The sequence below is a fragment of the Zalophus californianus genome, chromosome 16, assembly GCF_009762305.2.
Source record: "Zalophus californianus isolate mZalCal1 chromosome 16, mZalCal1.pri.v2, whole genome shotgun sequence".
In the NCBI taxonomy this organism is placed as follows: domain Eukaryota; kingdom Metazoa; phylum Chordata; class Mammalia; order Carnivora; family Otariidae; genus Zalophus; species Zalophus californianus.
This window is the reverse complement of record NC_045610.1, coordinates 48,307,453-48,326,350: the sequence shown is the minus strand read 5'-3', so window position 1 is coordinate 48,326,350 and position 18,898 is coordinate 48,307,453. Positions and strand designations below refer to the sequence as shown.

Sequence of the window (18,898 nt, the reverse complement as noted above, 5' to 3'; positions counted from 1 at the left end):
TTCAGTTCTAGAAACTCACCCAAGAAACAGGCAAGATGTATGAGCAAGGACATAATGTTAATAATCATAACAAAAATTTGGAATCAACCTGAAATCCACAGAGAAGAGATTGGTAATCAGTATTTCTCAAAAGAAGCACTTTGGGCCCTTTCCACAGGCCAGATTTTTACACAGTGTAGGAAGCATAGCATTGAGTACTCAATACTAGTATCATCACCTTCAACCCAAAAAGTGACCTTGTCCCCTCCACCTACATTCTTAAATACTCAAGGTACCAGCACCACCCTGAGCTGAGAACCACTGGATTAAATACATGTGAGAGTGTCCACTCAGTGGACTACCATTTTAACAAAGTGGTGTGGGTAGGATTGGTCCTTTTTGTTTTTAATTCTTTGGGGAAATTCTCAATGATAAATGCTTGAATGAAAAATTCAGGTTGCAGAATAGTAAATCTAATGTGACTTATCCATTTAATTCACTCAGCAGGTATTTGTTTAACATCTAACGTGTGTCATTTGCTATTCCCACTGCATATTCTGCACAGAGTGGGGAGAGATATTTAATAGTTTGTATTCTTTACATATAAATAAGTAAATTGGACATGTACATTCAGATGTCTTTCTAAAGTAATTACCTTGGCCAACAAATAAAAATAATCTATAAGTCATTGTGCCCCCAAGATTACCATTTTTAAAAAATTTTAGAATATATCTTGTATATATTATTTTTAATAGACGTATTCATGTATAAATGTAATTTATACGGAAACGGAATCACACTGGAGACAACATATACTGAACATTTTTCTGCATTCATTTTACTGTGCAGCCATTTAAAAATATTTCTGCTATAAACATCTTACAGTGTGGTTTTCTTGACAGTATATTACATAATAAGGAAGAAAATTTATTATGCTTTAAGAAAGAAGACGTTCAGCATTATTTTTTTTTTAAAGATTTTATTTATTTATTTGACACAGGGAGAGAGGCAGCTAGAGAGGGAACACAAGCAGGGGGAGCGGGAGAGGGAGAAGCAGGTTCCTGGCCGAGCAGGGAGCCTGATGTGGGGCTTGATCCCAGGACCCTGGGATCATGACCTGAGCCGAAGGCAGACGCTTAATGACTGAGCCACCCAGGCGCCCCAGACATTCAGCATTATTTTAACTAGTAGAATTTATGGCTAAGATAATTTGCTTTGAAGGGCAGTATTCAAATGTATATGTACTAGCATATTTTTAAAATATTTTTTTGCAAGTGTAGTGGATTTCTTTATTTAATTTTACAATATACATGCTTATAGAAAATTAAAACATTATAGAAACATATAAAGCCAATCATGAAAGTTCTCCCACAATTTTACTCCCTCACGAAGCCATGGTAACAATGTGGAATTACTATTCCATTATTTTTTATAGCATTAACAAGTTATTCTACAAAAAAATGCTTCCACAACTTTAATTATAATTTTTTTATATTCAAGATATGTGATTGGTCCTTTATGTTCTTGTATGATTTCTGCTTATCTCTTTTTTGTTAAATAGGCTATTTTTTAGAGCAGTTTTAAATTTACAAAAAAATTATGCAGAAAGAGTTCTTGTAGACTATCCCCCATACACACTCACACACCACAAATTCCTCTGTTACCATCTTGTGTTAGTGTGGCCATGTTTTACAGCTGATAAGCCGATGTTGGTACATTGTTATTAACTAAAGCCCATGGTTTACATTGTTTCACTCTTTGTGTTATGCAATTCTAGGAGTTTGACAAATGCATCATGTCATATTTCCGTGTTACATACAGAATACAGAATCCTATCATTACAGTATCGTACAGAATGATTCCGCTGACCTAAAAATGTCCTGTGTTCCACCTTTTCTTCTCTCCTCCATCCCCCTTTGCTTCTCTTATTGATAAAGTAATTTTATTATTTAGTAGAATTAAACCTTCATTTAGCTCTTTGAACTCCTCAAACATATTACAAAGTTTTTGTCAAATTGTTCTATAAAATTAATTTCGGTTGGAATGAATTCAGATTCAGTTATTTTTTCTTTTCTTAAGAGGGAGTGCAAGCGGTGTGCAGGTGGGGTGCAGAGGAGAGGGAGAGAGAGAGAGAGAATCTTAAGCAAGTTTCACCCCTAGCACGGAGCCCGTTGCGGGGCTCCATCTCACAACCCTAAATCATGACCTGAGCCAAAATCAAGAGTCAGATGCTTAACCGATTGAGCCACCCAGGCGCCGCAGATTCAGTTAACTGATTTTGTTGGTTGTTTTTTTTTTCATATCACATGTTTTCATTTGGTTTGCATTTGGCATTTTTTTTAAAAGATCTTATTTATTTATTTGTCAGAGAGCACAAGAAGAGGTAACGGCAGGCAGAGGGAGAAGCAGGCTCCCGGCAGAGCAGGGAGCCCAGTGTGGGACTCGATCCCAGGACCCTGGGATCATGACCTGAGCCGAAGGCAGACGCTTAACCGGCTGAGCCACCCAGGCGTCCCAACGTTTCGCATTTAAGTGAGAGGAGTTGTGTTTTTGTTTCCTCTCTGGAGGCCCAGCATAGACCAGCCAACCCTTCCATCAAGCAGGGAGCCTGTTCTTATGGCCCAGTCCCACTAAGCATGCTGAGTCCCCCTCTCCCTGCAGAAACTGGTTGTTATTGGGCTACCACCTCCTAGTTCTGAGTCTGGAATCCCGCAGGCCTGCAGTGTCAGCTCTGTGTACGGTTTTGTGTTTCCATTTCATAGAGACATTTATATCTTATTCAAGCATGGCTGTAGCTTTTCAAGTTTTTCAGTTTTATTATTCTTTTAAGATTTTATTTATTTATTTGACAGAGAGCAGGCACAAGCAGGTGGAGTGGGGAAGGGAGAAGCAGGCTTCCCGTAGAGCAGGGAGCCCGATGCGGGGCTTGATCCCAGGACCCTGGGATCATGACCTGAGCCTGAGGCAGACGCTTAACCAACTGAGCCACCCAGGCGCCCCTTCTCTGTTTTATTTTTTACTACCATTGGTATATTCTTGAAGTGGGGGATCAACGTGTATAACCACTATAACATCTTTTTTAAGTGACTTCTGTGTCCAATGTGGGGCTCAGACTCAAGACCCTGAGATCAAGAGTCGCATGCTCTACCAGCTGAGCCAGCCAGGACCCCCACCCCACTATATCCATCTTGATTTTTCTAAAATCTGTTTCATTATGTTACAAACACATCATATTAACTAGGAAAATGGCACCCAAGATTTACTTTCTTCCCTTGGAAGAAGTTTAGACTTTGTTTTTAAATAGAGAAGGATTGCTGAATTGTCATACGACTTACCTTCTCACTTACAAGACTATCTAGATGCTAGGTAGAAAAAATAGATTCATTAAACCAGGACCATTCAGGTTTATTTGTTAGGATTTTTGTGATGTTTACAGGGTGCCTGACTGGCTGAGTCATTGGAATATGCGACTCTTGATCTCACAAGTTCGAGTTCCCACATTGGATGTAGAAATTACTTAAAATTTTTTTTGTGTGTGATGTTTAAAGGCTTGGTCCTAGTGGTGATTTATTTATACCAAGTTTGTATATGGATGCCAATGACAATGGCTTTTTTTCTCTAGGGAAATAATCATTATTTCAAAGAATAAGTTGTAGTACTAGGTAACAGAGGTGTGTCTGTAAAGTGTTTCACATGAAGAGAAGTAAGGATTTTCATTTATGTCAAAATGTGTATTGATAAAATAGCTTTCCCTGCATTCTTAAATTCTAGACATAGGAGCATAATAAATAAGGCAAGTCTGTCTCTCATTCAGCTTTTGGCTGGTCAGACCACATCTTGAGTGTCATGTTCAGTTCATGCTGGGTCTCACTCTAGGGACATAGACGGAGAGCAGCCAGAAGGAAGCAGGCGGTGGGTGAGGACACTTGAAACCCCATTCGGAGCAACAACTGAAGTAACTAGGATACAACACGGGCAAGCCAGGAGGGGACATTGTTTTCAGAAACTTGGTCATCTTTCTGTCAGATCTTCTTTGAGGATAGCTAGCAGCTTTCTGGCTATTACATAATCTTCACTTTATATTGCTTGTTGATTTGGTTGGGTTTAAAATAGTTAGGACACTACAGTTACTCACCCCTTACACGGGGCTGAGCTGTGGAGCTGCTCGGACAAGGGAGGTAATGTAAGAAGGAAGGTCATATAAAGTCCTCTGGCCAAGTGATGCATTTACTTTAAGTGGAGTGACAGTCTTGTATTGTCTTTAATTGACAACAGGAAGAGCTCAAGAGAGACTTGAAAATTAAGAAAGAAAAAGACATGGTGCAGGCCACTGCAGTGGCGGCCACCTCGCCTGCAGCCCCGCCTGCGCCTCCAGCCCCTCCGCCGTCACCCCCGCCTCCGCCTCCCCCGCAGCACACAGGCCCCCTGGCCACGGCCACGGCCACGCTGCCTGCGGCTTCCCAGAAGAGGAAGCGAGAAGAAGAAAGAGACTCAAGCTCCAAGTCCAAGAAGAAGAAAATGATCTCTACTACCTCAAAGGAAACTAAGAAGGACACAAAGCTTTACTGTATCTGTAAAACGCCTTACGATGAATCTAAGTGAGTAGATTTTTGGGGGGGCTCTAGTTTATTTTATTAAAAGTTTAGCTGTTAAATTTCCAGTTGTGAAGAAGATGAGTGTATTGGTAGCAATGTCAATGAAAGTAGTTGAAAGTAAGGGTAATGAGGTTTCATCTGTGGTCTTGTAGCTGATGTTCTTAAACTCGACACTAGAGAAGTAAAAATTTTGTATTTTACGTGTTCATGATTCATGTTTGTTCTTCATCACATTCTTTTCTGTCAAAAACAAGCTTTCTGTTGCTCTTTGCTTTCTCTTCTCTCTGGATTAAATCCAAATCAATCAGTAATGCTGTCTGGAGAAGGAGGTATATTATTACTGCTGCCCAAAGCCGAGAGCATCCTTTCTGGAATCTGTTCCCAACCTTATGATTACATCAAATCTTAGGCACTATCTGACTATGAATGGTGGACAGTGTTTCAAGTTTGAGTGGTTTTATTGTTTAATTTTAAGCAATTCTGTTTTTTTGTATTGGAATACTGAAAATTAATATTTTTGTCAAAGTTCCCACTTTCTTTTTGGGGACAAAAGCCGGAGTGTTCTTTTCACTCGGTCCTCAAGAATGACACTCAAAAATGTGATAATAAAGCATGGCAGCTGGAAGATGTTTTTGACTGTTGTGACTTGTATTTGGTGATATATACAAGATTTTAGAAACACTAGTCCATTAATGCAGTTTCATTTTTTTTTTTATCATTATCATTGAACGGAGTATTGAGCTTTCATTTTGAGCATTTAAATGTAGGCCAGCTTTTTAAAGCCAAGATTAACTACAGTGTTTTTTGCAGTACCAGAAAGTTTGATTGTGCTAAAAATATATGATTATTTAGAGTTAGCCATGCTTAATGTCTGCCTTCAGTGGATGCCTAATCAATTTATAAAATAAAATTGTCATCTCTTCAATGATGTTTTTTAAGTTACAACATTGAAGCTGTTTGGCGGTGCTATTTAAAATTATGACCAGTTGCTAGATCAACACTTTTTGTTGCTAGATTTAGCTGTGTGTTGAATTAAACACCTCAGTTTTGGCATCTTCCATTTTCATTGTCTTTATTGGAGATGATAGATAGTGTGGAAAGTGGGGCCCTGCTAACTGATTTTGCCTTTAGTCTAACACAAGCGTGCCTCCCTTTAAGCACAAGAGTACTCAGTGATTTACAGAACAAAACAGAACATGATTGACTTTCTTTACAAAAATATCTGCATATGGACTTTATTTAAATAATTAGGCTTCTTTGGCTTATTTTAAATACTCAGATCGCAGAAATTCATTTCACACACATTTTTGTCATACTTAAGTTGCATAAAATGAGGCACGCATGAACATGTGCTCCTTCTTCTGCGATCACCTCATTATCTTGTGGGTATTTCATATTTTTCAGTTTGTTGTTATTAAAACTTCAGTGTACCAGGTTCATGCACTCCCTGTTCTAGTTGGGATGAGCTATGTTTTTTAGGAGTATTTTGTGATCTCTTGTACCATACTAGGCTGGTTTGGAAACCTAGTGAGAGTAACTAAAACTTGAAATTCAAGTCCTGAGCTTACTTCCAGAACACATAGCCCGCCATCTGGGTGAAGTCAACATGCAGAAACACTTTGAAGGCCCAGCCCCCACATGTGGCAGTGAAAATCATGCAGGAGTCTTAATTCAAAAGAAAAAAATTAATGTGAATAGGATGAACTACACAATCATTTATTATTCCTTTACATTCATATGGCAGGTTAGTTTGAGGACTACTTCCATTTCTCCAGGTTAATATACCAAGAAATACTTTGGTAGAATCGTTATCAGCAAGATCAGTCGGATCCCTTGTGATTCACACTAATTCTTGCTATGATTTTTACATGGCATTGCTACATAGCTCCTGTCAGCACTTTTAGATACACTCTTTGTCATAGAGATGCTTTTCATTCATTCTGTCATTTGGGATCTTATATTACAAAAGCCTGGAGGGTTGACTGAGTGTGATTGCCCTCCGTTACACACTCATACAGCCCCAGCTCGCCAATTACCGTGGAACCTCTTGCTGTTTTGGCTACCTATTCTTATATCACACTCCACACTGTATATCCCCCAGTTTGAGTTGAAGCAGTTCCTTACCAGGTAATTAACCTGGTCACTCTCCACATTGTCACATACATTACATTGAAAAACTGGCCCATGTCATAATCTGTTAACAATTGGATTAAATTCCCATGTTAATTTAGAAAAGTTAGTAGAAATTGAATTATCACATGTATCTTTCTTAGATTTCTTCTTCATATCATATTTTGACCATTTATCTTCTATACCTGGCTGACCTGCATGTTCCTTGTAGTGTAACTTCTCCTTGGTGTTTGCGCTTTGCTTTGTTTTCAAATTTAAACTGTGAGATACATTTTCAAACCTATCTAAGAAATAGCCCTGAATTTGAAATGGCTTCTGTGGCATAGGTTTGACAGATGTAAGTCATTGATTCTTTGGCTTTGGTTTTGTGCCTGTTACAGTTTTACACACATTCATTAAGAGGGAGACATTACCATCAGTGTGTTGTTTATTTTTTCAAATTCCAGTGTGTTTTTAAAGACCCATATTTCACTAAACAGTGTATTTGTTGAAACTGATGTGAGTGATTTTATGTTTCTACACTTGATACAGTGTCAGATGCTGTAGTTTGCCAGGGGTAGAATGGTTGGATACAGATGTTCAGCTGACTCATTGCAGAAAGTAATCCTGTAAGCAAGTGAATCAGGACAGGGAAGACAGATTTAAGTATCATGCAGCTCAAAATGACAACTACATTGTCATTTTCATTGTGAATACTTTTAGGTTCTATATTGGCTGTGATCTTTGTACTAACTGGTATCATGGAGAATGTGTTGGCATCACAGAAAAGGAGGCTAAGAAAATGGATGTGTACATCTGTAATGATTGTAAACGGGCACAAGAGGGCAGCAGTGAGGAATTGTACTGTATCTGCAGAACACCTTATGATGAGTCACAGTGAGTTCTGATAAGAGCATCATATTTAATAATTTAGGAAGCCAAATTGCTCTGACTGGTTACTTATTTATTTTAAAATAAAAAGCAAGATCTTTTTCTGCATATATTATACACTTACATTACAAATTCCTTTCCAATTTTTTTCCCTCTTCTTTCCCCTCTTTACCTCCCCTTCAAAATTTATGTTGCTTCATAGTGAATGTTTGAGATGCACTGGGGAAAAAATGTGGTTTAATGGTAGACTTGATTCTTCAATATGTAACAGAAATTAATGAGATTAAAATAGCCTGACTTGTTTGGACTTTATCAGTGTTTGAAATGGCGCTTTATTGTAGGTTAGAAAAAAAACGCTAATTTGGTTATAAGTTCTGAGACTGTTATTAGCTTTTAGGATTTTGAACTCCCGGTTGGGTGGCCAATACCAGCTTCCCATTTGATACAGTACTAGTTGAAAGATTTTTGGTTTATTTTGTTTTGAGCTTTAAAGTCAATTAAATATTTTGCATAATATTCTCCAATATTACGTAGTGTTCTTGATAAACTTTTAATGCTTGTTCTTAACATCAGAAACACTAAATTAACACAGTTGAATGTTGATCTGCGAAAGTATTAAAACAGTTGTAATACCAAAACTATTTTATACCCAGAGTTAGAATCTTTTCAGGTGCATGTTTTAGTATTTTTAAAAGTAACTTATAAATAATGTGATCCCATCTGTTTTGAACTCACATTTCCATTTCGGATCTTGCAGATTTTATATTGGCTGTGATCGGTGTCAGAATTGGTACCATGGGCGCTGCGTTGGCATCTTGCAAAGTGAGGCAGAGCTCATTGACGAGTATGTCTGTCCACAGTGCCAGTCGACAGAGGATGCCATGACAGTGCTCACGCCGCTAACAGAGAAAGATTATGAGGGTTTAAAAAGGGTGCTTCGTTCTTTACAGGTGAGAAACCGCTCTGTGTGCAGCGTTTGAAGAGGAAGTCAACCAGCGTGACTTTGGAGATATTTGTAGGGTTTGAACCTTCCAGTCTCAGAGTCTGTGATTATTTCCTGACTCCCAGCTAGTCTAGTGAAGTCCTCCAGACTTCAGTCCTTCACATGCCGAGATCATGAGGTTAACCATATCCACACATGAGCGCAGTTGTTGTCTATGTAACACTCGGTCTTTAAATGACTCACTTTTTTAACCTAGATTTCGTTTTTAAAGAAAAGCTTACCTCACCACTATAGATTGAAAAACAGTTTGATTAAATTCTAGTGAGGGGTGCCCGACTGGCTCAGTCAGAAGAGCATGCGACTCTTGATCTTGGGGTCGTGAGTCTGAGCCCACATTGGGTGTAGAGGTTACTTAAAAATAAAATCTTTAAAGGAAAATAAAAACTTTCTAAAAGAACTGAAAAGAACAATGGTCTCGGTAAATGGGTGATGTTATTTAATAGCATGTCCCTGCCCCCTCGTTAGTGGGAACCATTCCACACTTTGAACCTGTTCCACTCCAGCTGTACAGATAGATAGCAGGTTGTCACGTAGGGATGAGAGTATAAGTTTTTGACTTCTAGGCTAGTGCTCCCCCGCCACCAGCCGAGGTCCTCAGACCACCCTTCGAGAACGCTTAGCATAGATTATGCTCACCTGAAATGATTTATGACTAGAGCAAAACTCCTCTAAGTATAAAATAATTGCATCTCTCAGGCTTAAAACTGACTTTTGGAATTTAAGGGTTGATTGATACAATAACTCAGTTGGGAAACTTAAATGAAATTAGTATTTCCACCTGACAATAATGTTGTTTTCTGCCCCCATTATAGGCCCATAAGATGGCCTGGCCTTTCCTTGAACCAGTGGATCCTAATGATGCACCAGATTATTACGGTGTTATTAAGGAACCTATGGGTAGGTACTTGAGTTGAATATATGGAGTGTTTTCAGATGTCTCAGCAGATGTTTATCATCCATGAAACTGATATATTGTGAGGATACGTTGAGCAGGGCTGGTGGAAGAATAAATTACCGTGGTAACTTGTGGGATAAATTGGGAGTGTGTATTAAAGTGTAAATCTGCATTCTCTTGGACCCAGCGATTTCATTTCTTAGGATTTACATGTGCACAAGTATGTTGTTCATCACAGCACTGTTTATAAGTCCAGAAAAACAGAAATGAAATCAGTGGCCATCAGTAAAGGAATAGCTGAATCAAATGATACGTAAGCAGAGTATGATGCAGCTATGTAAAAGATGAATGAAATCAGTGCACAGGTCAGGATCTGTCTGAGCCTCTCATCACTCCCTGCCACCTTTTCCTCATCTTTTCCTGGAAGAAAGCAAGTTTGTTGGGCCTACAGTAGAGATCCAAGAGAATATACTGTCATTTCCCAGGACAGAAAAATGGTAATAAGGAACAGCCACAGGTGATTGTATTACAATGAACAGTTTCAGGTGATTATGTTAAAACTTGTGTATCTGCAAATGAAATTATAAAAATTAAAACATAGATAAAAGCTTCCAAAATTGCCCAAGAAAGGATTAGCTCCAGCTGATGAAAGAAGTATTTCAAAAGCCAGCTGAGCATTTTTTAAATGGGAAGGATTTTATTGTATATTCGAAAGTTGCTAAGAGAGTTACCTGAAAAGTTCTCATCACAAGAAAAAAACTTTTCTAGTATATGTTGTTGGTAATAGATGTTAATTAAACTTATTAGGTATTCAATCACTTTGCAGTATATACATATATCGGATAATTATGTTGTACACCTAAAACTGATACAATGTTATATGTCAGTTATTACCTCAGTTTTTAAAAAGGAGAAGGGTTTGTGTTTGACACAACTTCAAAGGGGGAAAAATGTGAAGGGGAAATAAGTGAGGGCTTAGTTAAAACTATCTGAAGAATAAACAAGTAGCCAGTTACCTCTGTTCTGATGTTGAAGGTAGAAGAAGCTAATCCATGTATGTATTTTAGATTTGTATAATCTCTTTTGAGAAAGTATCTAGGGATATTTATCTAGATAGATAATTCTGCTTCTAAACATAACACAATTCTAGAAAATCTAGGACATAAAAGAAGTAAGAAAAGATAAAATGCACCTTTATCTTTTCCTCACTGAATCCCATTTTGGTGTGTTCTTGTGTGTGTGTGTGTGTGTGTGTGTGTGTGTGTTAAAAATGATACCATATGATGATCTGTTTGAGGGGCGCCTGGCTGGCTCAGTCAGGGGAGCATGCGACTTTTTTTTTTTCTTTAAGATTTCATTTATTTATTTGACAGAGAGAGACACAGCGAGAGAGGGAACACAAGCAAGGGGAGTGGGAGAGGGAGAAGCAGACTTCCCACCGAGCAGGGAGCCCGATGCGGGGCTCAATCCCAGGACCCCAGGATCCTGACCTGAGCTGAAGGCAGACGCTTAACCGGCTGAGCCACCCACGCGCCCAGCATGCAACTCTTGATCTCGGGGTTGTGAATTTGAGCCCCACGTTGGGTGTAGAGATTACTAAAATAAATTAATAAACTTAAAAATATATATAATCATCTATTTAACAAACCTGTTCCTGTGTTGTTAACCTTCAGTAACATGACTTTAAGGGCTTTCGGTAGTCTGTGAATTGAATATACCTTAACTTATTTAACCAAAATTCTTTTCTTGAAGAGCTGGATTGTTGGGGCGCCTGGGTGGCTCAGTCGTTAAGCGTCTGCCTTCGGCTCAGGTCATGGTCCCGGGGTCCTGGGATCGAGCCCCGCATCGGGCTCCCTGCTCGGCGGGAAGCCTGCTTCTCCCTCTCCCACGCCCCCTGCTTGTGTTCCCTCTCTCGCTGTGTCTCTCTCTCTGTCCAAATAAATAAATAAAAGCTTAAAAAAAAAACAAAACTGGATTGTTTTCTGGTCTCCTCTTCCCCCTCCTCCCCCCTCCTCCTTTTCAGACCGCCGAGTGTAAACATCCCCTTCTGTAGTAGGTACGTACACAAAGATGATACAGCTCTCCAAGACATACTGTTGAAAGAAGAATCAAAGTTACAGAAAAACACCTAGGTTTTAAGCAGCAAACAATTCTGTATTTTCTGAGGGCACATAAATGTATTTAGAAATGCAGAGAAGATGTCTGCAAAGATATAGAGACTAAATTGAAAATAGTAGTTTCTTTTCAGGGAATGAGGGAGCCAGCAAAATCAGCAGCTTTTATAAATTTTCTTGAACAGAAATAGGGTTATATGAATAGACCATGTTTTATAACATACTTTATAAACTTGTCAGTACATTTTTCATACCACGTGAAAACGTGGTATAGACCTACATCATTGTTAATCGTATGCCATTAAGATAATTTATTCAATCACCCCCAATTAATGGGTTTTTCACTTGTGTGCAGTTATTGGTGCTCTAAACAACACTTCTGTGAACGTCTTTGTTTAAGCATCTGCCTGCACTTGTTCGTTTTCTGAGGAGAAAGTCCTAGAATTAGAAATTCTAGGTCAAAAGATATATATACTTTTTAGGTTTTTGATACATACTTTCAGATTGCACTTCTGCAGATTGAACCAGTTCCCAGTGATAGTGCATATACGTATCCTTCCCTCTCTACTCTTGAAAACACTGAGTATTATACTTTTGAGGGGAAATAGTTTCTTTGAAAATATTGATTTCAAAATAATATGTTTGGTGTACAGATGTTACACAGCTTCAGAGTGTAAAGTATAAAATGTACTGCCACTCTCATACTCTGTCTTGGAGGTGATCATTGAAAATATGTTGATGTGTTATTTTTAGTTCCTGCTAATTTGGATAAAGAAAGTGGTTCTTTGGCTTTGCATGACTTCACTAGTGATGTGTACTTATTGTTTGCATTTTATGTGAGTTTCCTATTTATGTATTTTGCCCATTTTTCTCTTGGGATATTCATATTTTTGTCACTGTTCCTTAAGGGCTCTTTATGTACCAAGGACCTAGGTGGCTCAGTTGGTTGGGCATCGGACTCTTGATTTCAGCTCGTCTTGATCTTAGGGTCATGAGATCAGTGTGGAGCCTACTTCAAAACAAAGTTTTTTACTGATTTTTTTTTTTTTGGCATATGTTTTTTTTTTTTTTTGATAGTGCACGAGCAGGGGGAGGAGCAGGGGGAGGAGCAGAGGGAGAAGGACAAGCAGACTCTATGCTGAGCGGACAGCCCAACATGGGGCTCAATTCCATAACCCTGAGATTATGACTGGAGCTGAAATCAAGAGTTGAACACTTAGGGCGCCTGGGTGGCTCAGTTGGTTGAGTGACTGCCTTCGGCTCAGGTCATGATCCTGGAGTCCCGGGATCGAGTCCCACATCGGGCTCCCTGCTCGGCAGGGAGTCTGCTTCTCCCTCTGACCCTCCCCCATCTCATGTGCTTTCTCTCTCTCATTCTCTCTCTCAAATAAAATAAATTAAAAAAATCTTAAAAAAAAAAAAGAGTTAAACACTTAACCTACTGAGCCAGCCAGGTGCACCAGCATATGATCATTTTTTAATGTTTTTGGTTTTAAATCTATTCATCATTATAAATTCTGCCTCTGGAGTCATACTTTAGTCCTTTGTCCTTCCCCAGATTTATAAATACTCACTTATATGTTCTCCTAGTACTTTTTTTTTTTTTTAATTCATTTATCTGAGAGAGCACGCACACAAGCAGGAGGGACAGGGAGAGGGAGAGAGCATCTCAAGCAGACTCAGCACCAAGCACAGAGCTTGATGCAGGACTCTACTCCACAACCCCGAGATCACAACCTGGGCCAAAACCAAGATTCATACACTTAACGGACTGTGCCACTCAGGTGCCCCCCTAGTATTTTCTTTTTAACGGATATCTGTTTAAGTTGGAATCACAAAATGTCCAAGCACTGTTCACATACATTATTAAAATTAAGCAGGCAGTAAGTACCTGGAACTTAAATGCAAGAATGATGTGCTGTGTTAGTGTTTTCTCTTTCTGGTACAGCTTTACTGGACCCGCTACGCACAGCAGATGTGCCCAAGCCTGGCTTGAAATTTCATCGGGCTAGGAGCATGTTTGCACATGTGTTCTTTCCCTTATCTGCATAAACTGGAACTGTCAAAGATGTGTGCGTGCGTGCGTGTGTTAAAAATCTATATATCGGGTGCCTGGGAGGCTCAGCTGGTTAAGCCTCCAGTTCTTGATTTTGGGTCATGATCTCGGTTGTGAGAATGAGCCCCGTGTCAGGCTCCATGCTCAGCGGGTCGCTGCTTCCTCCTCCTTCCGCTCCCTCTGCCCCTCCCCCTGCTTGCACGCTCTCTCTTTCCCTCTCTCAAATAAATAAATAAATCTTTAAAAAACACACATATATATAACAACTCTTTAATATGCACAGTTCAGTGATTAATTACATTCACAATGTTGTATCTTTTAGTACATTTTATAGTTTTCATTGTCCTTAAATTTTAATCCACCTGGAATTATTTTGGCATTAGTGTGGGGTAGAATTTTTTCTTCAGATATGTAGGCAGTTGCCTCAACCCAATTTATTAATGAATTTTTTCTTCTGCTCATTTGAAATGACATCCTCAAATATATAAATTTCTTATACCGAATACAGTTAGGTCTGTTCCTGTTTTGAGTACAGTTCCATGACTATCTGTGTCATCCTGCGCAGTGCCACGCTTTCCATTATCACAGCTTTATAAGATCTGTTTAAAGTCTGATTAAGTTCTGTCCTATTACTTATATTTTTAAATGTTTCTTAGATATTCTTGGACTTGAAAATTTACTCGGGGCCCTTGGGCTGGCTCAGTTGGTTAAGCATCTGACTCTTGCTTTCAGCTCAGGTCATGATCTCAGGGTCGTGAGACAGCCCAGCGTCGGGCTCCCTGCTCGGCACCGAGTCTGCTTGAGAGTCTCTCTCCTCCTGCCCCTCTCCCAACTTGCTCTCTCTCTCTCTCTCTCAAATAAATAAATTTTAAAAAATCATTTTCTCAAATTCTAAAATAATCATTGAGATTTCATTTAGAATCGTGTTACCTATGAGTTTGTCAATCCTAGATTGATTTGAGATCACCAGCTTTTTCTCTCCCAGGTTTTTATGTAAAATTGTATATGGAATTTTCCTTCAAACATAACTGTCTCTTAGGACCTAATGGTATTTCAGGGAGATTTAGTTCAGTGTATTTGAAAGCACTCACCTGTGTACCTCCTGAATTATTTAAGTCATTTCTGCATACTATCTGTACTATTAATATATTAATATTTTTATTCATATCAGCTGACATTTTTCCCTTTAAGTAGACACTTTATGTCTTTGCCACCTTAAGTGTTAGGTCAGTGTCACTTGTCACCAATATAAGGTAACAAGAAAAATGAATAAAGATAAAATGATGTTATTAAAGTCTAATACAGGTATCACAGATATCACAAAACCACAAAGATTTTTTGTTTGTAATTTTGGATTCCCTCCTCTTTGTACGTGTAATACATATACATAATTGTTTGCATGTAAAAAATGTATTGTACTTAGATGTCTAGATGGTGTTGGTGAAGCTGCTTTTATTTCAACCCAGCTGAATAAAGGGCTCTTCTCTGTAGTTAACTGAAAGTAAAAGTACCTTTGTAACAATAGCCAAGATTTATATTTTAGACTCCCCCAGTCAAAAACAAAATTGGAGAAGTGCTCCTATTTTCTTCATGAATTATTAGTTTCCAGTGGTGAATCAACTTGTTTCCAGGACTGTTTGGGCAGGAAATACATAGTCTTGTGAGTCAGAACTGTGGGCAATATTCACATTGGATCTGCCTTAAAGCTTTGAAAATGTTTTACATTTTGTGTTTTTAAGACCTTGCCACCATGGAAGAAAGAGTTCAAAGACGATATTATGAAAAGCTGACAGAATTTGTGGCAGATATGACCAAAATTTTTGATAACTGTCGTTACTACAATCCGAGTGACTCGCCTTTTTACCAGTGTGCAGAAGTTCTTGAGTCCTTCTTTGTACAGAAATTGAAAGGGTTCAAGGCTAGCAGGTGAGCATGCGTGTTCAGCGTTTTAAAGTGATCCAGTTCCTCACATTCTATACTGCTTTGTCTAGGGAATCAGCCAGTGCTGTTTATGGTAAATTTGAACCTTAATCAAGAATAAGGAAAAAAAAAAAAAATCAAGACTCTAGCATTGTGACATACCGCCAAGGACCAGAAGACAGACTCAGTAATGAGAAATTGTTGAGTTTGTGATTTGCTCAAAATTAAAGTTATTTTTTAAAATAAATAAAGCTCTTATCAGATGCTTACAGAAATGTAAGGTGCTGTCTTAAATGCCGTGGGGCAGGGGCACCTGACTGGCTCAGTCGGTGGAGCATGCAGCTCTTGATCTCGGGGTCATGAGTTTGAGCTCCATATTGGGCGTAGAATTTACTTAATAAAATATATATTATATACACACACACACACACATATATATATATATATTTTTTTAAGAAATGGCACGGGGCACATACAAAGGTAGTAGTAAGACCAAGTTCTTCCCCTTACTGAGTTTACAAAAGCATAAAAATGACTGTTGTATAGGGTAGACTAAGGGGAAGACCAGGAAGAGGGATTTAAGTACTTTCTCCTTAATTTATGTTGGCTATATCTTTGAGATCATAAAATGTTTTATTTCTCTGGATATTTTTCTGTGGGCAAGACTAGACTTTAAGTCCACAGACCTTTCCCATGAACCTCCAGTAACATAGAAGCATTGAGCAACTTGGCCTGATAATTCAGATGTAGCGCCTTCGGCCTTTTGTGTCTGAACCTCAGTCCCTGCTTCTCAAGCCCATGGCTTTCTTCCTTCCGTAAAAGCCTGTTCTCCTTTCCTGTGATAACTGCCACCACTCTCTAGCCCTGAGACTCACTACTCACCATCCCCCATCCACCAACCTGCATGCTTGATCCTCCCTAGATACTCAGATTGGGTAGATCTTTGCTGGTTTGGGACCTGGGCATCTCTGTTGTCTAGTGAACTCTGCATACCAAAGTGTAAGAAGCAGTGCTCGGCTTAGTTATTTTCCTCTGAGGACAGTCCATAGAGTGTTGTCTCTCCCCTTGTTCTGCAGCAAGGTAGATCAAGAACTGTGTTTTAGAATCACTTTACATAAACTAAAGGTAAGGAACAAGCCCAGGAATCAAAAAGTATAGGCAAGGAAGAAAGGAAAGCAGGTAGGTAGGCAGGCTCTAGACCAAAACCAAAGAGACTTTGAAAATCTCTGCAACATTCCCATTTGTGTCACCTCCTCTCTGTTAACCCATTAGCTCTAAAACCTAAAGTGGAAGAGGGTTCACTCATATGGTAAAGCCCCTAGTAAAATAATAATAAAGGAATCAACTCAGAACATGAAAAGAATATGGTGAAAGTTAGCTGATGAGATTTTAACAGACTCTGAAATACAGAAAGCAGATGAAAGAAGATTAGCTGACACAGCCGGGAACACCATAGCCCAGACTCCTCCTAGAGGGCTCTTCAGCGAGGTACCAGCTTGCTGACCAGTAGAACCACTGAGGGCCTCCCAACACGGAGAGTCCAAAATATAATAGAAGGCAAGAGAAGAGTTAACTGAAGATCTGTAAATTCCTAACCTGGCTGTAGCCCTGTGTGGAAAGCCCAAAGAACTGGAAAAACACAAGGTTTTTCCCTGAAGAAATGGAATAAACTGTCTGCAGAGAACTCAAGTAGACAAAAGAGAATTGGACCCAGAGTAAAGACCCTGACCTCTGAGGATTGGTTCGGTCCACAGCCCTGTCACCCTAAAGTCGTGGCTCTTGGTGGGGATAATTTGCCCACACCCACCCCCGCACGGATATTTCGCAATGCCTGGAGACATTTTTGTTTGTCCTACTGAGCGGTGTCAATAAGAATTAATACAGTATTATTAGTGCTGGCATCTAATAGGTAGAGGTCAGAGATGGTACTAAACATCCTCAGTGCACAAGACAGCCCCCCACAACAAAGAATTATCCAACCCCAAAATGTCAATAGTGTTGAGATTGAGGAACCCTGATCTGAGGCAACACCCCAGGGATGGCCAGATACGTAAGGAAAGCTTTCCGTGTAAAAGAGAAAGGTCAAGGTATAGCAGAAGAATAGACTCCAGGGAGAACAAAAGAGAACTCGGGGGGGAAAAAAGGAAAAAAGCCTCTAAATCATGTCTTAAGAGAAATTTTAGAAGATAATTGCATCTAAGGGCGCCTGGCTGGCTCAGTTGGTAGAGCTTGCAATTCTTGATCTTGGGGTCGAACCCCACATTGGGGGTAGAGTTTACTTAAAAAAAAAAAAAGATCTTGAATTTACAAAATGACTAACAAGGTATTAGGAACAAAGAACAATCAGAAAGTGTGGCTAGAAAAGCAATCTAAAAAATCAAAACTTACTAGAAGCAGTGAAAGTCAAAATCAAGGACTTTTGCACTGTGAAGAACAAAAGACAAGTAGATGAAAAAATACGAAAGGAAAAAATGCACGATAGCATATCCAGTATTCACCTAATGGAAATTCCAGAAAGGAAGAAGAGAGAAGACTGAGGAGAAGAAACTATCAAAAGACTAATAGGAAAAAAATTCCCTGAGCTGATGAGAAGAGGCACAAGACTTCAAACCCAAGGAAAACAAAGTTCATTTATTCAGCAGATGGTTACTGAGACCCTGCTGTGTGTCAGATACTGAGTCCCTATGGAGCTTCCATTCTTGTGGAGTAAGGAGATGGAGTGGGGTATGGAATGATGAGGATAGTGGATAAACATAGTAAGTCAGCTGGACAAGGGAAACAAAGTCCATCCCGCATATAATCACTGTAAAATTCCCAGATACCAAGGATAAAAGAAGCTCTTCTCAGAGTTTCTAAAGAAGGTGAAACAATCTATAAAGTAACAAGAACTAGACTGGTATCAGACTTTTCTCTAACAACATGGAATGCTAGAAGACTTTGAAGGAATAAATCTAAAATTCTGAAGAAAAAGGATTTTCAGCCTAGAATTCTGTGTCCAGCCAATCAATCAAGTGAGGGGGAGAAAAGTACATCTTCAGTCATGGAAGGACTCGGAAAGGGACTTCTTCCTATGTACTCTTTCTTAGCAAGTTATTTTAAGATGCGCACTAGCAAATTAAAGAAGTAAATCAAGAAAACCAAACATCTTGGATCCAAAAACAAGAGGTTCAAGAAAACAATATGAATTCCTCTGACCCAGGGTGACATTTGTACAGCAAGCCAACCCAGCAAGCAGTCCAAACTGGAGCAGGAGAATGGAACACTCCCAAGAGGAAGGTGTCTGGGAGGAGAAATGATTCATACATTAGATAATTAGCTTAAGAGTGTAAGAGGAAA

The 18,898-nt window shown here is 39.2% G+C and overlaps 1 protein-coding gene across 9 annotated transcripts in view; it reads left to right on the top strand.

The window, feature by feature from the left end:
* BPTF (bromodomain PHD finger transcription factor) overlaps positions 1-18,898 on the top strand; it is a 148,124-nt gene that overhangs the window by 126,450 nt on the left and 2,776 nt on the right. For 6 of the 9 annotated variants that reach the window (XM_027625142.2, XM_027625145.2, XM_027625148.2 and 3 more), the window contains 4 exons: positions 4,255-4,577; positions 8,332-8,524; positions 9,390-9,474; positions 15,382-15,568. In XM_027625142.2, the coding sequence (XP_027480943.1) occupies positions 4,255-4,577; positions 8,332-8,524; positions 9,390-9,474; positions 15,382-15,568 (788 nt within the window). Of the gene's footprint in view, positions 1-4,254; positions 4,578-7,406; positions 7,581-8,331; positions 8,525-9,389; positions 9,475-15,381; positions 15,569-18,898 lie in introns of all 9 variants that reach the window. The other 3 variants (XM_027625141.2, XM_027625144.2, XM_027625143.2) reach the window with 1 other exon arrangement.